Source organism: Trachinotus anak, unplaced genomic scaffold, assembly GCF_046630095.1.
Source record: "Trachinotus anak isolate AG129_WGS33_773 ecotype Australia unplaced genomic scaffold, CSIRO_AGI_Tana_v1 ptg000007l, whole genome shotgun sequence".
NCBI classification, from domain to species: Eukaryota; Metazoa; Chordata; class Actinopteri; order Carangiformes; family Carangidae; genus Trachinotus; species Trachinotus anak.
Window position 1 is genome coordinate 7,696,863 of NW_027273858.1, and position 27,528 is coordinate 7,724,390.

The window sequence follows — 27,528 nt, forward strand, 5'->3', positions numbered from 1 at the left end:
ACTTGAATTACAAACCTTACTATAACGGTGAGTCATGGATTAAATGCTATTATCTGTGCTGAACCTCAAAAGCAAATACTGCTAATTAGAATGTCCCCAAACATGACCCTAATTTATGGATCCACTTGCACTGGTGATTCAGTTCATTAAAAGGTTTCCCCTAGAATCAACCCGAAGTGATATTTAAAACGTAGATCTACCTGATTTATACCAAAAGCTGCAGCTGCACATGACTACTTATCAGAATGTACAAACTGTGTGCAAGTACAGGAGGAGCATGGTGAATTTCTTCATGAAACAAGGACAAATGTTTGCACCAGGTCTGCAGGTGGCATAACAACTTTTCTCCATTATTGCGTGATGTTTTACAAAACTAATGCCGTACTGTTTGTGTACTCGTCTTCCTCCTCCTCTTCTTCCTCATCTCGGTACAGGATGGGGCCGTCAGAGTCAGAGTCACTAGTTTGGCTTCTCGGCCTGTCGGGGATCACTGTCACTTCGGCCTGCTCTGTTTTCACACTCAGGCCCTGTGGCTTTTCAGCTTGGCGCTCTGCTGACCTGCAGGAAACAAGAAATGATGAGCACGCATGTTTGTTAAAGCAGGACAAATCCTTGGATTTGTAAAGCTATGACTACTACATGTTAATATTTCACTTAATCAAAATCACAGATTTATGTTAATCAACCCATGGCTTATATTGACTTCTGTGTAGATACGTAATGTACTCTTCTAGACTTGTAAGCATGAGACTGACATGCAGAGAAAGTGAACATAAGGAAAGGTTTATCAACTCGCATATCCCGACTAGAATTTTACCTCGTGCTGTTCTCCACAGCAGAATCTGTTTCTCCTTTCTTCTTTTCTTCCTCTCCTCCCTCTTCTCCCGTTCTCCCCTGTTTCTCCCCCTGAGCGCTGCTGTCTGTCTCTCCCTCTGTGAAGGAAGTGTCCTCTGTAGCAGCATTGACATGGGGAGATTGCTCTGTGGGTTCAGGAGCCACACCTTTTGGAGCCTCCTCATCCACACTAGAGGCACTGGGAGCAGACTGAGAGGCAGCCTGACTTCCCTCTGTCTCACTGCCTGAGGTTTTAGATGAGGCAGGCTTGGTGTCTGAGGAAAGGGGCAAGGCTTTTAACTCCGCGGGCTGGCTAGGAGTCTCTGCAGAGGCCTTTTTAGGTGCAGAGGAAGGGGGACTGCCTGATTTGCGGTTGGTCCTTGCATCCTTCCCATCAGTCTGTGCAGCAGTACTTGTGTCCTTAGTTGCACGAGCACGTGGGGTGGAGGCGGGGGTAGTTTTTGTTGTGCCTCCTGTCTTCTTCGGATGGGAGGATTTGGCTGAGGAGAAGCAGGGGCAAGAGAAAGTGAGAAGGGAAAGATACAAGGTTTGACTTTTTCTTTCAACTGTCTGTACATGTGAATGTGGTTCAGTCTATACACATACACTGTCTTACACTAGTATTTACTTCAGACTGAAATCACATTTAGTCATCTCTTTTTGCAGTCAACGTGTTTTTTTTTTTATAGTTGTTTTTATTAAAAGGGAGAGAACAAAGATGTCTTTGGGGAAATATCAGAAATGCCCCTTTTTGTTTCAGCTGGCAGGTGGTTTGTGCTGATGTTTGTGTTGCATTGAGAGCCAGTGTTACCAGACTTGGACACAATGAAGGCAGGCTACTTTAAAACTCTTAGCACCCAGCTGCAGCTATTCGAGTCAAAAATCAGCCATAACTCAGTCAAATGTGAACACAGACATAATACACTTATTTTTACATTCAGTGTGAGGATATCATCATCGCTGATGCCCATCAACAGTAAACAACCATAAATTCAATTCAACTAATACTAGCTGAAGTAATAAACTGCCCTATTAGGACATGCTGGCAGCCATAATATTACTAGAATAACCATTTCTAATCACATCTCTAAACTGAGACAAATAAAGAATACCTAAGGAAATACTGAGTGAGGCAGTGCTGTAAAGCGTCTTTGTGTGCTGTTAACAGCAGCCTGAGGGAAAGGGTGAACTGAGAATGTTATTCAAACACTAATGAAACAACTTTTGTACCGTTTCCCTGATAACAACAGAAAAATACACAGAGCCCCTCAGCAAAGACTGCATGAACATCACATGTGGTATTCTGGGCTCTGATCTGTTGTCTGTTCACTTTCACCATGCTGTAGGACATGCACACACACACACACACACACACACACACACACACTGGATGAAGGGTGATGATCATGCCCTAGCATCATGCCATCAGTCAAAAGTACATGAGGTTGTCAGAGCCCATTTTACATTTTATGAAAGCCATGCTACAATCACCACACTCACGTGCTCTCTCTCTCTCTCTCTCTCCCTCTCTCAATCATTTACTCTCACACACACACACACACACACACACACACGCTTGTAGCGTAGAGGCGTTGACAGAGCTACGCAAATAAATCTTCACTTCTGCTTTCTTGGAAAACAGACAGCGAGAGATCATCACTGCAACACTCCTACAGTTACTCACTTGACTGGAAATCCCTTCTAGTGAGGAAAGGACACTATCGGAAGGGAGAGACAGGGAAAAGCCATGTTGCAGGCACTTCACAGAAACCTGACTGACACTTCAAACACATGACGCAGTGTGCAGGTGTGAAGCCACGGTTTACAGGTGCAGTCAGTTTTATAGTGGGTGGTCCTTCCTCTCAAACACAAGCACATTTTCCATGCAGGCAGGCAGGCATGAACACGGACAGGCAAACCCCACTGGCTGAACTTACCAATCCCGCGACTAGTGGTGTTAGTGCTCCGCGGGTTAGCTTTAGCCTGAGTGGACGAGCCTGTCTTGCCTGTGGTTTTAGTTGTCTTTTTAGTCCCCACGGCCCCCTCTCTGTGCCTGCTCGCAGCTGCAGTGCCTCCTGCAGGTTTGGAAGAGGCGGGGAGGGTGGCACTTTGCTGCTTTTTAGACTGAACGTCTCGAGGTCGCACCTGGTTAGCCCGGGCGAGGGGTTTAGTATCACACCTCTCTGAGCCGAGCAGAGGAAGCAGGAAGAAAAGGCACCGTATTTAGAGGTTAAAATGGAGACTGAGAGCAAAGATGCACATCTGTGCAGTGGACATGCAGACACGACAGAAAACGTAGAGAAAGATAAAGACTGAGTTGAAAAGAGATAATGATGATGTTTAATCTGTAGTCACCTTTTCCATAGGATTAAAAGATAAAATGAACCCATTAACCTTCTTAACCTCCAGTATGATGGTATGTGTGCTCTGTTACTGTATTTGCATTGTTTGTTATCTGTGCCTGTCTGATTATTGACAAATGAGCAAACAAATGGCTCCGAGTTCAATGCTAACAGGGTTGAGATGAAAACAGCACAACACTTAAGCGGCATCAGAAGGAAGAACAGTGGCCTGTCTCCTGGGGGAGAGGGAGGCATTAGGAGATGGAGATACTGCTCTGTTCAGACTGTGAACGCCTGCTGCAGGCTGATATAATGGGAATATCTATTTGAACACATTAGGCCCGGTCAGAGATCCCACAGAGGATTCAATGTCAGGCAGAAAATTGCTGCCGATACAAATGCATTCCACGACTGGGAGGAAAAGACTTCAAAGCAACTGATGTCTAAAAAAAGCTGCAACATTTAGTTCTAGCATGTAAAAATAGAATCGCCAAAGGGCTGTAAAAAGTCCCACATTCCTAAGTAACATGGCATGTTTGGGAAAAGTGAAGCCATATTGATCAATCCAACATCTTGTAGCTGCTCCGCTATCAAGGACATTACTCCTGGTACATGCTCATTAGTGCACGTGGAACATTATTCTACCAAGAACCATAATGTCTCACTTTTGTGAATGAGAAAATCTTTATTTACTAAAATAAATGTACAAACTAGAACCATAACATCCTGAAAAACATGTGTATGAATAAGCATTGGAATATATTCATCTAACCAAACTGATTCAGGGACTATGTTGAAGAGAAAGAACCTTTCTCTTGTCATTTTATTTTTCATTTGCCCTCTTTTTTCCTGGTTTTTCTCTTCTCTGTGTAGATATTTTCTTCATTCCACACATTCCAGTTTTCAGCATCTCTGTGGTGGTTTACACACAGTATAAACTCTGCATAATCCAAATGTTATCCCTGGGATAAATGTGCTATTCGTAACACTTAGCTACCTCTAATTTTGAAAATGACAGTTAATATGGAATAAGATAAAGCCCAAAATAAAGTTAAATCTCACTGAAATTTAAAACATGCAAGTGAGAGACTACTATCCCAGCTCTAAAGCCACAATTAGTGCAGAGATCCCAATGTTGAGGACTCCAGTTATCCCTTATTACAGGGCACAGTATGACAAGAGCTCGCGTTAGACACAGTTACTGATCTAGAAGTTACCTTTTGTGCCCTCAGTGCTGACGGGCCCGCTGGCCTGTTCCTCCAGCAGTGTTTCTGGAGTCTCAATGTCAACTTTGACCTCCTCTGATGTCACACTGGATGTGGCATGGCCGTTGAGATTTTCACTGCTCACTGGTTCATCTAGAAGGGAAAAAGACAACAGATGCTGGAGCTGAAATCCTCTGCTCTTCACTAAAGCAGAGCTCAAATTTTTATTTTGAGTTCCGCTTTCACTGCCATTGCTACAGAAGAAATTTTAATTGCATTTCACTGTACATGGCATCTTTAGTGTATAAGACGAGGTTTAGGTGTAAAGGACACTGAAACAGAAAGAGAAATGTATATAGTCGATGAAAAATAAATAATTAAAAATAAATCATTATGGAAGCAGTTGAGATGTCAGTGCTCACAAATGAAAAATTTCCATCTGGGTTTATAGGTAACTAAAATGTTTAGAGTTGTAATTGCACCTCTATCACCTGCCAGTCAGGGTCATGTTGAGTGCTGGACAACTGTATAATCTTGTTGCATCATATTTTTTTTTTTTTTTTAAACACAAAAGTTGTTTTTTTCAATCTTTTATTTCATAAAAACTCTTGACACCTGGTCCAGAGGCAGGAGAACTTTTTTCTAATTCTGAGTTCATACTATTCTAGTTTTTATTGATTTGCTTTTGCTTGTGTTGCTTTTTATTGCATTGTGCCATTTACCTAACCTAGTTTATTAACATAAACTTAACTTGAATTTAATGTGTGAGATTATGCATTTGGACACATGGATAAGTGGAAGTAAATGAATGAGTGAAGAAACATGCGAATGAAAGATCAGACAAACCTTGGTCCGGGATGAGAACCCCTTTTCTGATGAGCTCCTCCCTCGTTTGTCTGGTGGAGATTTTTCTCTCTAGGACTGAAAGATGTACGAGGTCAAGGCCAATGTATGATTCAACAGGGGAGGTCTTCCTTTATTTGGCCTTCTGCAGTAATGAATTTACACAGAAATCTGCGAAAGCATTGCACAACAGCTACACTGTGTTCTCCCTCTTATTGCGAAAGCATCGTTCTAGCCCCCACCCTGCGCTGCACACAACAGCACCACATTTCAAGTGGTAGATGAGAAAATAAGCTAATTCTGTCATTGTGCTGCAACCTCACATCCTTATTACCTAATAAGCATGCTCACCGTTGACTACATAGTTCGAGCTGAAAATCAATAATCGATCAGTGAACCAACAACAACAAAAAACCAAAACAAAACAATCCATGTCTAATAAAGTAATTTCAACTGAGGATTTGCTGCTTTCTTTTATGATATATGATAAAAAACTGAATCTTTGTCTTTTGGACAGATGGCTGAATGAAACAACGAATTTGGAGACACTGCCTTTGGCTCTGGGGGATAATTATGCACTTCTTTAACTATTTTCTGACATTTGCTAGATTGTCAGAAAAGATGCTCAGAGCAATGTTAAATTCTATGAATGCCCATGTTTGTATTCACTCCTAGTAACTAGTTTAAAAATCAAGATTCCCACTTTTTAAAAACTGCATAGGTATACAGCTGTGCCACCATCTATAGTCACCATTACTGGGTATTAAAATCAAGGAGATGGCTGAGCAGACTGCATCAGCAGATGAGAGGAGAAAACACTGATATGAACTCCATGAAAAGATTAAGTGGACTTAGGGAGAGGTTGTTAACATTGACTACGAGTACTGCACAAGTACAGAGGTAGTAATGCATTCCATGGCCCTGACTGAGGAGAAAGGAGGAAACATTCAACACTCAGTGTTGTAGTGATCAGCCACTGAATCTCTGCAGGAGAGATGCACTCTAGCTGCTCCTGACCTCTCATGTCCAAAAAATTGACTCCTTGAAAGAGGAACTTGACACAATGATCAATGGGGCATTACATAAAAATAACTAAAAGCAAATGCTGCAGGATAAGGTCGACCTCTCACTTAGTAACTTGTTCTCAAACCTTTTCTTTTGCTCCAATATGTTTTCTGCTTCACACCTAAACAGTCGCCTGAAACCAACTAGCAGGACGTGGAGGTATGAAACTTACATACAGCTACATAATAGAGAGGCTCAGACACACCTGGCAACCGTGAAGAAACAGAGCCTCTGCTTTTTCTATTTGCTTCTGTTCCTTTTTTATTTCCTAGCCGGCGCTTCAGGAATGGATCAGCGAGAGCAAACCGTTTCCTTTTAAAGCTCTTCTGGGAGCAACACTGCTCCTGTTCACACCGTAATGCTCAGCACAAATCCAAAAATGTAAGCCATGATGTTGCACAGACACTCAATTGATGAGAGAAGCCTCTCATCAACTTGTTCATACAGTGTCATTAAAACACAACCCACACACAAGACGTCTCACCTTTGGAAAGATCCTGGAACTTGTCACTGGTCTTCTTCTTCCTCCACTTCCAGGGTTTGAACAGTTTTCCTAGCGATGACAGCTTGCCTCGCTGCTGCCGCGATGCAGGGGCATTCTGGGTATTGGTGGCGCTGTCCACCACCACATCGCAGCTGGCCAGCGATGATGATTTCTCCAACCCATCAACTAGAGGACACACATGCAGAAATACAAACAGACAACATCAGGGTAAGCAACAGCTTAAAGAAAGGCTGAGAGGTACTGTCATAAACCATATTGTTGCCATGTGTCAGCCCCACTCCAGAACTCAAAGTGGGAAGATTTCTAACTCTGTCTCTGTGCAGTATTTGCAGTGTGTGTGCTGGTGTGTGTGTGTGTGTGTGTGTGTGTGTTGGCTAGATCCCTGTCCTTCCACAACTCCTCCTCTTCCTGTTGAAACATTAGAGGTGCTGTGAACCTTCTGGAAAACTGCAGAGAGTGTGTGGATGTGTGTGTGTGTGTGTGTGTGTGTACCATACCGGAATCTTACAGAGGAAGGAACGGTGGCGTGTGATTCCTGAGATTCAAACTGAGGGAAGGTTTTTTTGTTTTTTCAGCCACATTACACTGCTGAATCACACCGGCCTCCTGAGTGTTTGGGGCCCAGCAGGGATCTAAACTTTATCATCTCCGTGCACAAACCATGAATCATATAATCTGTGACCTTGAATTACTTAAGACATTCCCTCAAATGAATGCCAAGTTATAGGGCTTTTTTCAGAGATGTTAGTCAGATCCCTTGTGTCTGACACCACATCACAAGATTTCTTTCACTTTCGGACTCTTCACCCCGAATCGACGCTGACTCAAGTGACATCACATGAGGTAGTTTAACAGAATTTGCACAACTCCCTCTGGAGCCACAGAAGTCTTTATACTACTTTTTCCACACATGCAGCGGTGCTCCCCAACATCTGTAACAGACTCAACAGACCCCCCCCCGATGTTTGTGCACAAAATAAAATGGTTTTTGTTCTTCAACTATTCTGATTACAGCCAAAAGCATGGTCTCCTTTGAAAGGTAAAGAATGAACATAGTAGAAATCCAAGTCTTTTGTGATCTTTTGCTTTTACTTATGTCTCAACAGCTGCTGCATTGATATGAGGATCATAAAATGCTTTGCACAGAGACCTAGGAGACATGGAGCTTTCAAACGATGTGTAATTTGTCAAGGTTTTGTGAAGACTGAATCCACTGCAGACCCAAACAAACTTAAAGTTGTACTAACAAGGCCAAAGCAGCCAATGGAAGGGACGGTGCATCTCAAAAGGTTAAGTTATAACATTTGTTGCATGTTTGATCGACTGGACAATGTTTCAGCACTCATGTTTTTTTTTTTTTTTATTAGGGTTAGGGTTGCAGAACAAAACGTGAGCGTCATCAGGTTTCATCGTGAACAATCTATATGGGCAACCTGAGTTTGACACCACTTCATTTTTAATTTTGAGATGTGTGAATAAACACTCTCACGCTAGATAAACACAGTTTTAGTTCCATCTTTGTCACTTCTTCAGTGCAGACAAACTATTAGCTCCTGCACAAATTATTCATTACCAAATATTTGACACTGGTACCTGCAGGTGTCCATAGTGTGTAGTTCACTGAAGCTAAATACCCAGCTGAGGAGATGTTCGAAATCTGCTGTGTTTATTTTGATGTGTAAGACGTTTTTCCACCATATCAGCATTCAGCAAACCAGATGTGGGATTCACACAAGGCTTTTCATGTTCAAATCCTTTGATTACATTTTTAACACACCAATCTGTCAGAAAATCAACCACACTGAGCTAACCTGCCCCTTTTAAGTGTCTGTGTTCAAGATTTCATTTGGCAGGCAAAACAAGCACAAGATTTAATTAAATAATGAAGAAAAATAAAATGAATTCTTCCATATAGTCAAATAGTTGCATCTTGCATCTGGTGTCATTCTGCTGTTCATCTCTTCTACAAAACACATTTCTTTAGTCACTGAGAAGGAGATGATTCAAGCGATTTCGCTCACGGCTGCCTTCATGGACCCATCCGGACCTATATACATGTTAGAGATGCCAGCACACATGCAGACTATCACATGTTGACTGTGGCTCAATAAACACGGAGAGAAACATAATAAAGGTCGGTGGAAGTAGCAACACAGTCAGCAAAAATCTCTCCAGATTTCACAATGACCAAGGCTGGAATTATGAGGGAGATAAACATTTCCACATGAATCCCGAATGCCAGGAAATGAGAAACAAAATTTTAAACTCATCTGTAACATTTTCTCTGGTGGAGCAAATCAATATTCTAACCTTCAGCTCAATTGAAAACAGTCGGCGCCCGGTGGATTGGTTGGCTCTCATCAGTGCTGACAGACTGTTGATGCCAATACTAGATGTCAATAGCCATCTGGTGCTCAATACGCCTGACTGATGGAAATGAAACTGATGAGTGTAGAGTGTCTGACTGCTGCTTACTGGTGACGATGGAGCAAACTGTGTTATATCAGCTATAAAGATAAGGTTAAGGGTTTCTTAATCAGCTTCTTCCTATGAGTGATAGCAATGTTTCTGCCTAAGTTCAACCAGTTTTGGTCAATATTATTATTATCGTTGAAGTTTGGCTGAGTTAGAAAAAGGTGATGTCACAGATCCGTGCACCAATCAGGACCGACTCAAAATCTGATGACTGCTGCTTATTTAGTCATGAATTTTGAATGTTATAGACAAACAGCTTTAAACCATTTGCTGGCCTGCAGAAAAGTTAAATTGGATAAAGTAGGATAATCGTGTCAAGAAACAGATGCCTCAGCAGCCTAAACTATAAAGTGGGGTTCCAATAATGAAGGCAGTTACACACTGTGAAACACAGCAAGACGTAAAAACTGTGCAGGTGTTATTGCTCCCTACCAGATTCTGCTCAGCTTATGACCCATGTGCATACACAACGAGCCAATTAAGAGCACACAAAAACAAGAGAGAAGACAAGGAAGAGTGCAGTGCAGAGCCCAGTGCATGCTCTCCCCAGAGACCCATTTAGTTCTCTCTCTCTCTCACACACTCACATATACATCCACACACACACACTCATTTCCTGTTCCTGTCTTGATATCAAATCACAACAATGGGTGCATTTTAGCAGCTGCTTTGTGCTGCTAATGATGGGAAAATCAGTAACAGCGATTATCATCACCATTAGTCCAACTATTAAAACCGCTAGTGGGAACCAAATAGGGACAATGATCCAACTTATTCCGTGCACAGAAGTGAAGAGAGAATAGAAAAGAAAGCGAAAGAGGAGCTAGAGAAGGATTATTGTTAACTTTAGAGAGCATGGTTCTCTAAACACACTTCTCCTTCTGAAAGCACCTACAGTAGATAGGTACTTTAAGAAAAAGGGAAGACTCGTGTGTCACGTAGCAATACAGGAAATGGATATTTTAGCAAGCTTGTCACACACATGCAGTTCACCAGACAATGTGTTCCGTTTTAAAAATCTCACACATGAACAACTTCACTCTAAATCAACTTTAGTGAGCGCGTAAATTACATGTACAGCTGCTTTATTACACTGTTAATTGATCCCATTCCCGTTCTACAGTGTTACGACATCAAGACAGAAGTTAGTTTCATTTTATTTTTCCACAGCAAATCCAGTACTCCCGTCCTCTAGGCCACTGGTTCCCACGCCAAAAGCAGTGATTCTCAGACTTTTTCACATCAAGGACCATGGAACTGACACAACTTCGACCTCAGACCACCATCTGATAAGATTTTTGCTTTTAGATGTTTTATTAAAGACAGTTTTTGAAACCCCTCAGACATTCTGTCATTGTGTTTCTTATAGATGGAACCGCTGGCCTGAAGGATGGGCCAAGGGTGCTGCAAGATTTGTTCCTTTCCGTTATTCTAATGTAAATTTAAATAACTTCTCACTACATTAAAGAAAGATTGCAACATTTTTATGTAACATGTCAAAATAGAGGAAATAAGCAATGAACATTAGAATCCCAATATGTGTGTTAATTTTACTTCTGAGGAAAAAGAAGGAAATACATGAACCAAGTGGCAAAACTAATTGAATCAGTTGTTTATATGAATAACTTCAATGAGTTGAATCCACTCTACAACAAATCTGATAGCTAATAGCTGATAGCTGATTTAGTTTAAATAACTTGGTATAGGCCTATTTTACTTCACTCCATTTGTATGTTATATAGGGTGAAGGTGAGCACCAAGGGAGCCTCAATGGTCATCCACCCACCACATCTCACCCCTCTGACATACAGAACACTGTCAGCAACAAAGGAAGTTGAGTAAACAGCTACAGAATACAATATAACTTCACCTCAAAGCTTAAGAAACACAAACTAATCCCTCATCGACTGGTGGTGCATGAAGAGATGAAAGAAGGACAATTATTAATCTATTAATCTGTCGATTAAAACAATGGTAAGTATTGAGTTAAAGAAAACCTGAGTCAACAACATTTGCAAACGTTTGCAGTTTTTTTTTTTTTTTTTTTTTTTTTTTACAACAGTCAAGCAAGACAGAGCCGTCCAAGAAAAGCAATGGATTTTTACCAAAATAATATTGACTACAGCTTTTTTAATTACACCAATGTGGCTGAAATCCACCTCAGATGTTGTTACACATTATAACTGCTGACTCCACTCCATGATTCCACACTGGATTTCAGAGCGAGGCATTTCATTTTGCAACAGATGACTCGCAATGTCATGCAAGAAGAGCGAGTCGGGATTTGGGGATTTGGATATAAAGCAGCTGTGGAAGTGGGTGGAATAATCAGAAACACAACTTGAGACACAACAGACATCTGAATGAATTGATAACACACAGGATCGGGCCGATGAGTTGTACTAAACTTGCTGCACGTTGAACTGCTCCAGCCTGGCAGTTACTTTCTACATGTTTTCAGTGGTATGGCCCGGCCTATATTATCTGGCACAACATCACAGGGTTAAAGTGGCAATGTCCTGTGACAAAGTCAGCATGTTTTTTTCAGACGTTATAGCAGGAACATGTGTTGAGGAGGGGGGGGGGGGGGGGGGGGTGTGTGTGGAAGGGAGAGGCTTCCTTCCTTCGCTGCAAGTCACCGGGGAGGGAAGAACCAGACGTAACGAAGAGAGGAAGAGGGATGGAGCGGGTGAGAGAGAGGCAAAGGGAGACAAAAGAGAGGAGAGGAGAAACAGGAGGAGAGGTGGAAACTCAGGCGGGGGGAAAATGAAAACATGGGAAAGAGGAGGGCAGAAAAAGGGGGAAGGAAAGAAGAAGAAAAGAGGGCAACAGGAGGTGTTGGACGAGAGTGGAGGGAGGGGCCACACCAGGCATTAGCTCCAGTTTTAACACTTGGGTCATTTCTTCCAAATCTTTCTCCAATGTAGGACAGAGAAGCACAGTACAGCCTAACTCATGATACTCACTGGACCTCGCAGCTAGGATTAAGTCAAGAGTAACAGACCTAAAAGAAATTAAACAGGAGACTCCAGCTTTACTGTATTTTAATGTACGCTAATAACTCATCAAGGCACACGGGATATATATTTTATGTTAAGATCTCTCAGTAAGACCTGGACCGAATCGCTTCCCCCTCCTGCTCTTAGTACTGTAGATTCAGCATTTAACACACATCACTTTATCATCATGTTATCCATTATGCAGCCATGCAGACTATATGCATCATTATTGTGGCCTCAGGTTCCTAAGCATGTTGGTCTAAGTGCTCTACTAAACAGTCTGGGTTTTACTCGAAATGCTGACAGCATCATAAAAAAAAAAAGGTCCAGTTTTGTTTTCATCCGGCGTCCATCATCCCTTCCTGTGCCTCACAGCCCTAAAGTCTTCCCATAAAAAATGTGAACGCAAGAGAAATGTTTACAGTTATCTCTCACAGACAGACCAACGACTGTGCATAGCATGACAAAATGATTTTTAAGCATGGAGGTATATCATGTAGCTCCCACAATGATCCCCTGAAGGTTATACATTGTAGTTTACGTCACTCTGTGTAGCTTCACATAGGAACAAACCTTGATTTATACGCCACTTATCTTCTCTATTAATGGTTTGTTCTATAAATATCGGTGAAAAGTGTCCATCATAATGTCCGGGAGGCCACAGTGACGTCTTCAGATTTCACCAACCAACAGTCCAGCATCCAAATCTATTCAATTTACTATCATAGCTCCAGCTCCAGCATTGGTGGAGTTCTCTGAAGAAGTAAAGTTCCCCATCAGTTCGTGAAGAAGCTCATGATACATCTGTACATTTATTAGTTTACATGCTACCAATTTAAGTCTGAGACTTTAAGTAACTGTTGTCCAAACAACTGAGTGAGTTTAAGATGTTTAATAAGAGCTGCAACGAATTAATTGATTAGTTAATTTTCAGAGAATTTCAATCTGGGTCAGTTTTTATAATTGAACAATTATCTTAATCAAGCAGAAATGTCAAACTTTTGCCGGTTCCTGCTTTTTTGGTATGTGAGGAATTGAAGCTTTTCTTTGTGGTATATGACAAAGCTACTGTGGTACACTGACTCTGTGACGACCTCACTGTGGGCTCACCATTTTCTGACAGTATGTAGACAAAGTGATTAATCGATGAATCAATCAAAGAAAGAAAATAATATGCGGGTAAAAAATAATCATTGGTTGTGGCCCTCCGGACAGTTTAAATCAATGTACACAACTTGTGCTGTTTTTGACACCTTCACAAACTTTTACGATGGCTGTCAGTGATGTTGTCAATTATCACAAATCTGGCAAATGAAAGCAAAAATAAAGTAGAAGGGCACTCAGAGAGCACAGATCTCCGTCAAAGCCAATGTCAAACAACATCCACCAGACTGCAGACAAAAGAAAATTCAAATTCATTGTAAATCATCCGATCTGCCAAAAAATGTACTGGGTTCTTCCCTGATCCCTCCACCAAGTTCAGTGCAAATCACTTCAGCACTTTTTGTGCAATTCTGCTGAAAATGAAACACGGCACATGAGATCACTCAATAGTTTGATGGGTATGACAATGATGTGAATCATATGCCATGGCCTCCATAGTCACCAGGTATCAGTCTACCTCAACACATTTGAGAGATCTCGGTGCAAACATGTTGCTCAACACTCTCCACCGCCATCATCAACACACCGAATGAGGTCAGAGGTTTTAGAGAAATTATGTTCATCCTTCCAGTAAAGTCCTCGAGACCATCTGAAACTAAACTATTTTAAAATGTTCTGGGGGTTTGAATGCCTCATTCAGACACTGAGCTGGTTTTTCCTTTTTTTTTTTTTTACTCATCTCAAAACTAAAACAGTTGAAACAATGCTTCATAGTCATGTGCTGCGTGTTGAATTGCTGGTTTTTGATTGCAGCAGGTGGTAAATCCCTTTGTACTGTGGGTGCGAAACAGCCCTTGATTCAACAGCGAGACTCAGACCTGCGTCGTCCTCAGTCCCAGACACTGAGGTCAAGAACATGCTAAAATTAGATAATTAAAAATAATTGGAAGTTATTTCGATAATCTATTCATCCTTGAAGCCATTTTCCAAGCAAAAATGCCAAAACAAATCTCTGATTCCTGCTCTTCAGTGAGGAGCATTTGCTGCTTTTCTCTGCTTTACGTCATTGCAAACTGATTCCTTCTTGAAGTGCTGCTTCAGATAAACTGATTGCAGCATCTTGGTCTAACAGAACAGACCAAACAGAAAATAATCAGCAGATTATAATCAAAAGAATTATTAGTTGTAGGTAGGTAGAGGTAGTGAGAACTCCATATCCTCTTTTACTAGGTCAAAATCAATTTACTAAGCTCTGCCTCTGTCAAACATCGACTCTAAGTGATGACATTTCCGGTGAAGCCTTGACTAAGATGAGTAGGCCCACTTGTTGACTAATGACATGACGTTTTCTTGCGTTAACAGGTTCCTAATCGCGAATTAAATGCAAATCCACTTAGATGGCACTGGGCTGGACGGGCTCCAGATGTTCCACTGGTCAATCTCTGGTCTCCTCTGAGGGAAACTGATGGGTGAAAAACTCAAACCCGCTCTCCCTCAGTTCATCTGGACCCATGTCAGACTGGCTGCTAAGTACATAAACTCACACCAAACAGTGAACTTCATTACCCAGCGGCAACAATGCAGCTTTATAAACAACTCTGTGGTTATACAACACATCCTCTCACCCTGTCGCCCGCTTTAGGAGCTGGCTCCTGTAATGATGCAAGAATTAATTTAACACACATGTAGTGAACTAACTTCCTATTAACAGGAGACCGTGAAGCGCTTTGTCTGAGTTCAGCTGTGTAGAAGTTGTTTTTTTTTTATTTTTATTTTTTTTATTTATCCGGGTTTAAGAAAGAAACTCAAAATGAGCAGACTTCCTGAATAAAGATAGCGGAATGTGTGTGTGAGAGAGTCAATAGGGAGGGACACTGCACGTATACACACACACACACACACACATATTAAAAAACACACACACACACTCACCGCTCGCAGTCTGGGACACGGCAGACACAGCGGTCTGACCCATATTCAGCTTCTCCGGAGCACCGGGCCGGACCGGGCTCCCGAACCCACGATCACGGCCTTCTAACGCCGCATAAATCCCGTCCGCGGCCGCCGAGTGCGTTCATTTCAACAACCGCAGAAAAGTTTCACACCGTGATGGCTGAGTCGCTGGAAACTTGGTACACTGACTGACTGACTGGGTCGCTACTACGTCGTAACGTCCCCTCCCACCTCCCCTCTCCTCCTCCTCCTCCTCCTCCACCACCACCTCCTGTGAGCAGCTGAAGAATGCCTCTCATTCCTCTATGCAGATTAGAGGCGCTGCTGGGGTCAAAGGGTGAAGGGGTCCGACGCCCTCAGCCACCCGTTTACACCGGCCGAGATAATGGCATAGTGGGCGGCAAGGGCTAGGAGAGAGTTTAAAAGTGAGTGAAAACACTCAGTGAGAGGAAAAACAGCCCTGATGAATGGTGCAGGGTTAGATAGATATCTTAAATTAACAGAAGAAAAAAAGCCACTATGAACACGGCTGCATTAACCTCCTGACAGGCCAGGGGGCGAGTACATTTGTTGTTGGACCCCTGTTGGCCACCACTAAACACAGCAGCGTCATTATTTACCCAGGCACCGAGGAACCACCCATACTCTAGAGGTGAAATGATTAATTTATTATCGATAAGTCAGGAAATTGATTCATTTTTTAAGCAGAAATGGCAAAAAATTATCTGGTTCTAACTTCTCAAATGTGAATATTTGCTAGTTTTGTCCATTTTATATGACAGTAAACTCGGCGTTTGGCTTTTTGACTGTTGGTCAACAAAATTAATTAACTGATTATGTTCATTCAGGAAATAAGGCGGCCATTTTTAACAGTTTTTGGACATTTTATACACTAAATAATTGAAGTTACTGTTAATTTAAGATACTGTATTGTCGGTACAATAATGAAAATAATTGTTGATTGCAGCTAATGATAGAATAATATGTCCTTGCATGAGTTTTTCTCGGTTTTAATGTGAAATGTGTAATGTGAAACAGAAAAAAATGGAAGTAATCTGAAAAAAAGCTCAATGTGAAATAAAACAATTCAGCTCTCAAAACCAGACAAGGCTGTGGCTACGAGATGGAGGACCTGTCAGGGTTGATATTGTACTTAAGTGGTGTAACAGTGGTTCTAACAAATTTGCCATTAATCAAATTATGTAGACCCAAATTACAGCTACAAGTACAAAGTACATTTACTCAAGTACTGTAACTAAGTACAGTTTTGATGTATTTGCACTCTAATTGAATATTATGCTACTTCATCCTTTTGCTCCATTATATTTCAGCTGGAAATGTACTTTTATTACACTACATTTATTTGACAAATAACAATAGTTATGTTAGAGATTCATATTTTAAATAATAACGTTGCATAAGTTTATAAAATAGAACACATGTTAAGATTAAACCAGCGGTTCCCGACCATCTGAGGGCCCTCTGCCATGTTTCAGATGTCTGTGAATGATTTTCCCTCTGAACTTCTCAGATGGTTTTATTTAAATAACTGTTTGACATCCAATGAGGTCAAATAATCCACTTTGTCATTAAAAAAACAAGGATTATAAAAATAGTCCAAATAATGAAAACATATGTTTGTATCAGAACTTTGTTTTTCTTCTTTCCTCTCCTATTAATCATCTCATGACCCCTCAAATCGATTATATATGAATAATATAAATACTTTTACTAGTAACAGAGTATTTTTCCATTGTTGTATTACTTGTACTTAAGGAAAGGGGCTGAGTAAGACTTCCATCACCGAAAAGTAATTTCTAACAGCTTTTAAAGAGGAAAACTATGCTTGTGTGCAGACCGTAGACTACAGTCTGTGGCAGAGACCTGCTCACGTCTTGATATCACAGAGATCCACAAATAGACCTGACTGTTGATCCCTTGAAACAGGAAGAGATAAGAAAGGATGGTGGAATGATAATAAGAGGTATGGTGTGGTGCAGTGCTAAAACAACTGAAGTCGATTAGCAGCTAATGATCATTTTCATTATTGATTTATCTGCAGATTATTTTCTCAATTAACCATTTGGCCTATAAAATTGTATTCATTTTCATCAAATTATCTTTAATAATCTTAAAAAAAATGGAAAGAAAGTAAGCAAGAGGAAACTCTTAGATTTGGTTTCAGTGTGACACAATATATTTAGCTTTGAGTCTGTAATGAATAAATTATTTCAGGGTCTGGACAGTGTCTGTGGCTGCAGAGGAGTGTCAGTGTAAGCTCTACCCCATATAGATGATTTATTTTGAAAGAACGAGATGACAATGAACCCTGTCTCCAGCTTTGAGTGGGTCAAATGGGGTCAAAATCTGTCAAGATTTGTCAGCGTAGCCACTAACTGCCTTCTTAATAGGACACAGAAATAATATCTGTTTAATATTAGACACATGAGCTCGCATCATTTCTCACTGACCACTGTGGCAAACCAAGCCAAACACTCCCTCCTCAGAATGACTCTCAATATGGGAGTCAGCTAGAGTGTAATGTAGTATAATGTGTGTGTGTGTGTGTGTGTGTGTGTTTGTGTGTGTCTGTTTGTGTGTGTTTTCTGTCAGGCTGGGGTCTGCATGGTCTCAACTGACACTCTGTTGACAGTGATGACAGATAAAGCTCTCTCTCTCTCTCTCTCTCTCTCTCTCTCTCTCTCTCTCTCACACACACACACACACACACACACATAGTTTGACATTCAAAGCCAAGACTGCCATCTAGTGTTAACTACTTAACTCAAATTACTGCTCTTTGCAGTTACAAGGAAGACAACTGCTGATCTGTCATTACCCAGTTCCTCCTCATTATTATGAAACCCTTGTTTTTGCTTCTCCGTGTCACTGCTGTATATGCCCCCGAGTTATTAAAGCATAAGAAGCCACAAACAGTCTTATCACGTATGTAATCGTTACAGCACATTCTTGATAAGGGTTGCTGCAATAGCAAAAATGAAGCTAGCAGTGAGCTCTGAACAAAACAAGTTTGGTACATTCACACAGGAATAATGTGGCAATCAAAACTAAGCAGAACAGAGCCACCTCTTAATGCAGTCACTTGAGTCACCAACAATCAGTCAACAGTGTCATATGATTGGCTGCATTTTTATTTTTTTTTGCATTTTCTCTTTTCTCTTCAGTGTCATGATTCAACCTAAATATCTTGAGTATAAGTCATTAAGCAGTTTAAGAGCCACATTCACACCTGGGAGCTGCCAAGATTACTCCAGTCTGCTGGACAAGCTGGAGCTGGATAAACTGAGACAGGAAGGAAGTCTGCGGAGAGGTGGAAGGATGAAGACAGGACAGACGGATGGAAGTGAAGTCAACAGAGGAAAGACAGCGTTAGCATTGACAAAGAGGTAATGTCATTAACTTGATGTATCAGCAAATCATGTTGAAAATGTTGGAGGATAATACTGTACAGAAAGAGACCTGAATTAAACAGGTTTACTAATCCACTACTTTTGCGGCTCAGTCCATTTACACATAATATCACTCAAAAACCCAAAGATCAGTCTTCCACATAGTATTGATGGGTAGTGATGGTGATGTTTAAATCACTAACCACTTTTATGCTATATGTAACTATGCTTAAATAGTTTTACAGTATGTCAGCTTGTGTGGTGGGTTAGATATTTTATTTGATCTTTTATGTATCTTATTATGTAATTTTCCCCTGCACTTTACGGTTCACACTACAACTACCTAAAAAAAACCCCCACAAATTTCTCCTGTAATAATTATGAAGTACCAGGTCCTCAACGATCCACTCCAGCATTACACAGACTGAAACACAGACCCTCGACCCACGGCCATGCAACACAACCCTACCTGACCCAGTTAGACTGAATATAATTTGAGCCCAACCTTTACTCTACTCCAAGCCCACGCACAAATAATCCCAATGACATCATCAGAGTAATTTGAGTGAATAACAAAGACATTATACAACTGTTTTCACAGGGTCAGTAGTAGATACTCCCCATGATGAGTAAACTGATCTTCATCTGTGTTATGATGGAACATTCAAATAACAGAATTCTAGTGTCATCTCTTTCCTTGAGTTCATCACTTTGTCCTATATAACGTTAATTTCAATAATGTCCAGGTTTTCTTCAGTTTGTGTCTTTAATTAATGTAGAACATGATTTTCCAACAAGAATCCCACTACTTGATACAATGTTATTTTCCATGCACTCAGTGTTACTTGTATTTAATGTACTCACTGCGAGGTGTGACCAAAAGTGAATGTGTGTACATGTGAAAGACGCAGACAAACATTAAAATAAGACAAATAGAAAACCTACTGATGAAGATAATATGTTTAACTTCTGGTCACAAACTCACTATTGACCCTTTTACCTGCTGCTTTATTCCCCTCTGTCAATTCCTGATCAAACAAATGCAGGGAAAAGCTCCAGCTGGATTTAGCTTGGATCAATCTGGTCCTTTTCTGGAAATCTGTGCAAGAATACAGAATCCAAAATGGAGATCTTTGGGAATATCCTCAAAGTCAAGAGGACATCCCATTGAGTGCGGGATTTTGTATATGTGAAGGTGACACTTCAGGAGCCGCGTCCTGTTTGTCCTGACACTAAATAACTGTGGTCACCTGAGGGTGCCTGACCTTTTCCTTGACCGGAAAAACAAAAGGGAAGAAAAGAGAGGAGGAGGATAGGAAGGGCCAGAAGAAAGGAAAGGAGTCATCAAATATTAAGTAGTAGCCTCAGCGGAACAAGGGGGTAATAATTGTTTAAGTGCTACTTTTCAGAGCCTTTCTCCCCTCCCCTTGATTTATTTATTAAACTCACCTCCTGTCAGGGTACAGTCTCATAATATTGCCATAGCCAAAGTACAGGGAATCTATGTGCATGTGTGTCATTTGGGCCAATGTGCTAAAATGATTTTTGTGCATCCGTGAAGAGAAAGGAGCACTTTCCTCAGAAGCTGCCCATTTTACATCTGCACATCCCCCTCACATGCATGAATCCAAACTGGTTTAAGTGTGAAATGTGACACCTGTGGCTTTTAATGCACATTATGGAGCAGCGAACCATTTCAAGAATCAGGGTCCGGACATCCCTGCATCAGGATCAGGATTCAGACCACAAGCTGTCATAACAGTCAAGTGTGACTCAGCAAGGAACAGGCTGTGTTACACAAGCAAACCGAGCTCAGCTGAGACCAACTGCACTTAAATGGTCTCGCTACACAATCATAGCGCTGTAGAGCTTCAGATCATTGCCTATCAAATACATATGATGGGCAAAATTTGCTGTACATTGCATGTTATTGTTGGGATTGTTACTGACCTGTAAAATGTGCCGACCATGCTGTCAGTGAATGTGTGCGGGTTAATGGTCATCAGCAGATTTCTCTGTAGGGTTGTGAATATCAAAGCTCCTGAAAACTCTTTCTCCATCGGCTTGTTACCATAGTCAAGTTTCCATCCAAATTGAATGCAAATTTTACCCAAATTTCCAGAAAATCAGCAAAAGGAAATGCGAATTAATGCACATTTCCATCCAAACCACCAGAAGAAGGCAAGAATATGATGATATTAAAAGAGCGAAACAAAGGCAAACAGCCACGATGACTGTGATGAAAATATGCAATTTAAGTTTATCTCATGTGGCCTGTCAATTTGAGGAAAGTTTCTATTGCACTCAGTTGAATTTTGACAGTTTGGTCCCTGTCAATAAAGCAAAGCAGACAAAGCAGATTAATTGAGTTTTTGAGTGGCACTTCCTACCTAAAGACTTAAACTTTGACTTCATGAATATTTCATGTTATAGATGAAGGCTTTTGTTGGCACGATTTCTGGGGTTTTAATTCCATCCCAAACCTCTGCTCTCTATAGGTCTGCAGTGTAGCCACCAAAAATAAATCACTGACTGACATTTATCGCTCACCTGTGTGGGTATGAAATTGCTTTGAGAATAAATTGCAATGCTTGTGGGTTTGGCTGCTGATAAGAACCTAAAATCGTAACTTAATATTCAGCAATTTATGTGCTGTACATGAAACAGCTCCACACAGTGACAGGAAGCCTGTATACAGTTGAATGTAACCAATTTTCAATCATTCCTCCTATACAAACATGAGTTTGTCCCTTCACTCTACTCTCACAACCTAATACATTCTTATTAAAGGGAAATTTACCTCATAATATTAACTGAACAGTCTTTTGTTGTATTGATACAGTAGAGGTTACTGTCATTTCTCTTCCTCTTCCCATCTACCAGTCAACTCGTCTGAAACCTGATCTCCTGTTTGTTGTATTCTGTTTGGCGCAACCCATAAGCCGCCATCATTGCTAAAATGTTGCCTGTATAAATCAATAGTTGACATCCTGCCAGACAAGCAGCCTGAGAGCTTGAGAGAAAACGAGCTCAAGAGAGACAGACAAGAGGAGAGAGAGGGACAGAAAGAGCTGGAGGAGAGACTGATATTCTCCTTAATAATAACTGCAGAATAAAGGCCACAGTGGCCTAAAAATTACAGACATAAAGAAAAAAGCCATGACTGTGCTTCGGAAGTGTGTGATACGAGGCCACAAAAGGACAGTGAATAGGGACAGTAAACAAACAGCAGCCGGCATTTATTCCTACACATCCTACACTCATATTCTAACTATATAAGGCCATATCTGTGCAGATTCAATAGAGAGCTGCTGTCAATTGGAAAAACAGCTGTCCAAAGCATGATAGTCATGTTTGCTCAGTTGTGTTGTATGGCTGTTAGTCAGGACATTATTACTGCTATAGAGACTCAACATGGTTTGTTTTATACTACACTGCCACTGGTTGATGATGGTTGCTTTGGCTGACGTCCAGCTACATTTCACTGAGACACCGAGGTCTGCTTTGAAAGTGGTCATAATAATGAGAACGGAAGTGCAGATTTACCATCCAAATAAAATAACACGATATTTTCTCAAAGATTGCTTCTGGCAATTAAGCCATTCAGTGAATCATTTCATCAACATAAGGATATTTCGCTTTTAAAGAAGAAGTGAGTTGGATGGTTGGATGTACCTGTACATCCGTCTGCACGAGTAGATCCACTGCCAAGCTGGAAGGATGTTGTAAAGCAAGTCTGCCATCAAATTAAATGAGTGTGTGAGAGAGAGATAAGCAGACTTATCTAACAAGGACAGTAGCAAACTACAAACTGACTTAGTCTTTGTCACTTCAACATAACTGAACTTAGGAATGACCTTTTCCCTCTAAGGAGGTAACTTCACCCGCCCTCCGTGCAGAGGTGGATGTGAGAACAAAATGGAAGAGCGTCTATACACTGAACTGCGCTCGTGAAACGTTTGTTCAATGTCTCCAAGCGCAAGTCTTGTCAACACACACTGACACAAAATATGACACACAAGCAGAGACAATACACGGAAAGGCATTGTGACCAATCATCCATGCTCACTGTACACACACGCATCACGTAATATGCATATCCATGTGTGCACACTCACACATACTGCTTTGCATTGCAAAATGCTTTTTCACAAATTCACAACAGCAGAAATTTGCTGTGTACCTATTCAGTGCCCAGCCTGCATCTCTGTCAATACAGATAAACACACACATTACAGCACAGATTAAAGTGGATCTGTTGGTGTAAATCTTACCTCAGACCGCAATGGAGAAAAACAAACAACAGGAGTCTAAACATCATCTCTGCCCTGAATTTCTGCTTTTCTTTATTCAGGCACAGCAACAGAGGCAACACAGGCTTTTTGTCCATTAAACACCATGATATGATATGACAACCTCTGCAAACAGTAATTAAACTATATTAGATAACATGGGCCCGATATAGCCTGCCTGCCTCCTCTGGCTGAGTGTGACACCAACCAATGCAACAATATATCATTGTCATTCAGTCCAATACACCCGGGATGGCTACCAGCCAAGTCCACCTGGAATTACTGGTCTGAATACGTTTTCTTTCCGCTACACAAATATCGAAAATAAAGTTATTGCAATTACAATACCATCTAAAGTTACAATGCAACCGTGGGCTGATTTACAAAACCAATAATTGCTTTTAAAGTTAAGTACACAATCATCATTGATTCATAGGCATTGCCAAAAAATCTTTTAATTAAAGTGTCATCATCAAAGCTGGCCCTCACTGCGCACCAGAAGCCTGGTTAAGTGAATGATACGGCCAACCTTAATGTTATTAAGTGTTCCACTTGCAACATTAGCATCTTATTAATATTGCACACCGTGTTGCTAGTGTCTGTAAAGTAGCGCTCCTGTACATAATGCATGACTGTGTGTTGTTGTCATTGACATATTTATTTTGGATCATGAAACCAGGACTGCTAGAAAAACCCGCTCCAGCGACAGAGACAGCGACAGCCACCCAGCCAAATGCTCTCTGACAACAATGGTCAGACGCTCATGTTGCAAAACAGTCAAAGACACCAGAACTGAGTCATATGCACATTTAAATTCAGTGCGACCTCCTTGTCAATTTGTTTAACCGAGTGGTCTTTACAAAGCTCTCTTCAAACTGAACACAGTGACACTGGAGGCAGGCTGGGTTGTAACTCAGCTGATACAGGCTGAGCGTTTACAGCCTGTGTGTACACTTTACATGTGAGTCACTGGCTAACAGGTGACATCCAAAGCTACATATAAGAACAGATTGAGAGGAGAAGAAGTGGTGGAAAGCGCCTCTCTCTACGTGACTATCACGCCTTTTGTTACATGAACACAAGAACAGAAAGTCAATGAGAGACTGAGCAACACAGGAAAGAGAAGCATATTATATAAGGAGGCAACTCACCATCATGCTCCATGATTTGACCCACGGAAGATTATCAGCAGTGTGAGTTGATCCTTGCCTCTTCCCGACACACCGCCTCTCTGCCTCCCTCCCTCCCCCCTCTGGCTCCCACCCCTCCCTTTCTCACTGTCTTCCTTCTTCTCCACTTCTCTCTCCCCTCCCTCCCTTTCTCTCTCTCTCTCTCTCTCTCACTATCTACTTCCCTCCTTCATGGCTTGGCCCTGCCTCCCTCCCTCCCTCAGTCTCTCTCCACTTTCTGCTACTCACTCGCCCCTCCTCCCTCCCTCCATCACCTCCCTCCCTCCTGCCTCCCTTTTCTCCAATAAAGAGCATTAAAAGTTAATGTTTGTTTCCATCTCTGCTCCTCATTCTCCCTCCCAGTCTGTGTCTTGTCCTGCGTTTATCTCCATCTCCCTGTCTGTCAGGGTTTTCCTCCTTCCTCTGGCTCCAGTCTCATTTTTTTTTTTTTCACTCTCTCCCTGCTGTGTTGAGGTCCCACGGTGACGTAGGAAATAAGGAGCAGAGAGGGGAGAAAAGGAAAGGAAAAGAAGAGAGGAAAGGATAGGAGAACCGGATGCAGATGAGGAGTCATTGCTAAGGATAGAGAAAGAGAGGGACGACAGAAGAGAGATGCATCAAATAAGCAGGACGTTTGCTGAATGTTCAGGGTCTTTACTTTTCCTTGATGCCCTTTTCTTCATCTCTATTTTTATTGCAGCCACTCATCTTCAGCAGACACGCAGCATTATCATTATTAAAGTGGCAGACAGAAGACTAAGTGGTTCTGTCTGTCCAGTGGCAGAGACATGTTCACCCACACTGATTATGTCAATGTGATAGTTTTCTCACTGCCGCAGCAATCAGCACCATGTGATGTTCGACCAAAGCAGGTTTTTTTTTAATTAATCAACAATGTCAAAATAAACTTTAAGTTCATTTTAAACTTATTTCATTTTAACTGGCCTTCAACTAACAATTATATCTATTATCCATGAATCCGTTTTTTATATTTTCATTTAATTGTTCAGTCTATAAAAATGCTGATCACAATTTCCCAGGCCCAATTAAAAGCCAAAAAATATTAAATGTATAATGATATAAATAAAATGTTTGTTATTTGTTTTCTAAAAGAAACAACTGGTAGATTATGTGGTAAATGACATTTCTAGCTAACTGATTCAGCCTTTGCATTCTTTGCAGAGCATTGTACAAATAATTGTAAACCAGAAATGAAAACTTGCAGTGAAATGTGAATCTCGAGACAATAACACATCAGTTGGTTCCCTTCATAAATCAAAGGTCATGAAAACTATTTAAAATCTATTTTTGCAATCAGCTTCTTGCTATGAGTGATGGGAGTTGAAACACAAACAAACATAAGACACAATTTTCTACCAAAGTCAGAAGAGGTTTTATCATGTCTGCATTTCTATTTTTCTCCAGGCTCCTCTGTTTGGTTTAAGGTGGGCTGGGCTCAGCTGGAAAAAGTGAATGTTATGTACATGCGTGCATCTATCAGGACTCTGATGAGGGCTATTTAATCACTGTCAATCAGATCCGATCAAACCACACCTACACTGTCTTGACAAAGCACATTAAGTTGGGGTTTTGAGAGTTAATTATATAACAATAATAACAAAAATAAATAACATTTAAAGTGTTTTCTAACCATTATTGTTGTTTATTAACACAATATTGAATATCATAGAGAAATAATAGATAGATAAAAAGATTTTCAAGGGCTTTTAATGCAAACTGCCAAATGGCGAACACACCTGAAGACCATGGCGCCACAGTGACTCCACCATGATAAAAACAATGTAGATCATAATCACAACACTCTGAAATAGATGCACACAGATGTAGAGATAAAGAGGAATCACAGATACAGACATCAATTGCAAGAAGGACAAAGAGGCAGACAGATGATCATTTTCAGTTTTTTTTTCTGTCACACACACACACACACACACACACATCAAGTGTTGTGAAGAGCCACTCAATACAGTAAACATGTCATCTGTATGCCAGCGAAGGTCTGATGCTGGATATCACAGCTCACTGTGGGTCGATAGCAGCAATAATTGATATGGCATGTCCCTTTCAAATACACACACACTGCTAGATTTGTGTACGTGTGTCTCTCTGTGTGTGCACTTCAGCTGATTTGTAATTTCCTGTTCTTTATAACACTTATCTCTTTTAATACTAAAGATCCACTTTTGAAAAGAGTAAGTGGAGCAGGACCTTATAAATACGCTGGTGGACTGAAAATGAGAGACATGAATCTCTGTGTCTGTGTATGTGTGTGTGTATGTGTGTGTGCGTGTGTGTGTGTGTGTGTGTGTGTGTGTGTGTGTGTGTAGACCAATGTAAACATAACTAGACTGGACTGAGAACAGACATATTGTCCACACAACCATTATGTTATTGACTACATAAGAGCAGCCACTATAAGCCATGCAGTTTAGTGCTCCTTTCCTCTCTTCAATCTATTTGATTGTTCTATATGCGTATCTAGTTTTTCTGTTCTATTCCTCCTCTTTTCCTCCCTCCTTCCTTCACATCTTCTCCTCTTTCCCGTGTCAAAATCCTAAAGCTTAAAAATCTCACATTTGTTGTTTCTCTCACTATCGTCTCTCTGCTCCACTGGCGGTTTTAATTAACCACACGAACCAGGGTGTTTATTAAAATTTCTGTAACGCACGCACACATACACTGACTGTATGTACACAGCATGATTAGAGGCTTGGCAGCGTAATGTTAACATCCTGTTCATCTGCTGAGTTAATAGAGTTAAAGGCTAAGTAAGTAACCACACAGAGTTACTGATAGACTTTGACTGGTGATGCAGACCAATGAAACGGCTCAAAACAAGTGAGACGAAAAACAACTGGCTCATCAATTCACCTCACATACACACACACTCACACACACACACACACACTCACACACATCCTTGTTTTACTATAGTCATTGGGGCCTGTGATTGAAGTGGTTCCTAGCCCCTTATCTTAACCTTAACCATCACAGCTGAAGGACTAACCCTAACTGAAACACTAACCCTAAAACCAAATCTTGACCCTCAAACTTACAGGGTCCAGCATTTTGGTTCCACACAAAGCTGTTTGGGCCCCATAACTATTGTAAAACAACCCTCACAAGGTCAACTGGTAGTTAAAAAGACATGGAGTCTAACGCTCTTTTCCCACCATTAAATGTGAGAACAACGCATACAATCCACCCAGAAACTGGCGATCACACTCAACGCTGAGCGTGCGAACCCAAGAGATAGAACGAGAAGTCAGTTTTCAAAAGCATCAAAGCAGACATGCCTTCAGGAGCATTGA

At 41.1% G+C, this 27,528-nt stretch overlaps 1 protein-coding gene across 5 annotated transcripts in view; it reads right to left on the bottom strand.

Annotated features, from left to right (window-relative positions):
• phactr2 (phosphatase and actin regulator 2) overlaps positions 1 to 27,528 on the bottom strand; it is a 42,259-nt gene that overhangs the window by 10,091 nt on the left and 4,640 nt on the right. The window contains exons 1-7 of one of the 5 annotated variants that reach the window (XM_071480217.1): positions 24,179 to 24,258; positions 6,774 to 6,959; positions 5,228 to 5,302; positions 4,394 to 4,534; positions 2,772 to 3,017; positions 818 to 1,334; positions 386 to 558 (exon numbers count right to left, since the gene is read on the bottom strand). In XM_071480217.1, the coding sequence (XP_071336318.1) occupies positions 386 to 558; positions 818 to 1,334; positions 2,772 to 3,017; positions 4,394 to 4,534; positions 5,228 to 5,302; positions 6,774 to 6,959; positions 24,179 to 24,191 (1,351 nt within the window). In that variant the 5' untranslated portion in view covers positions 24,192 to 24,258. Of the gene's footprint in view, positions 1 to 385; positions 559 to 817; positions 1,335 to 2,771; positions 3,018 to 4,393; positions 4,535 to 5,227; positions 5,303 to 6,773; positions 6,960 to 15,304; positions 15,538 to 24,178; positions 24,259 to 27,528 lie in introns of those variants that run through there. The other 4 variants (XM_071480216.1, XM_071480215.1, XM_071480219.1 and 1 more) reach the window with 4 other exon arrangements.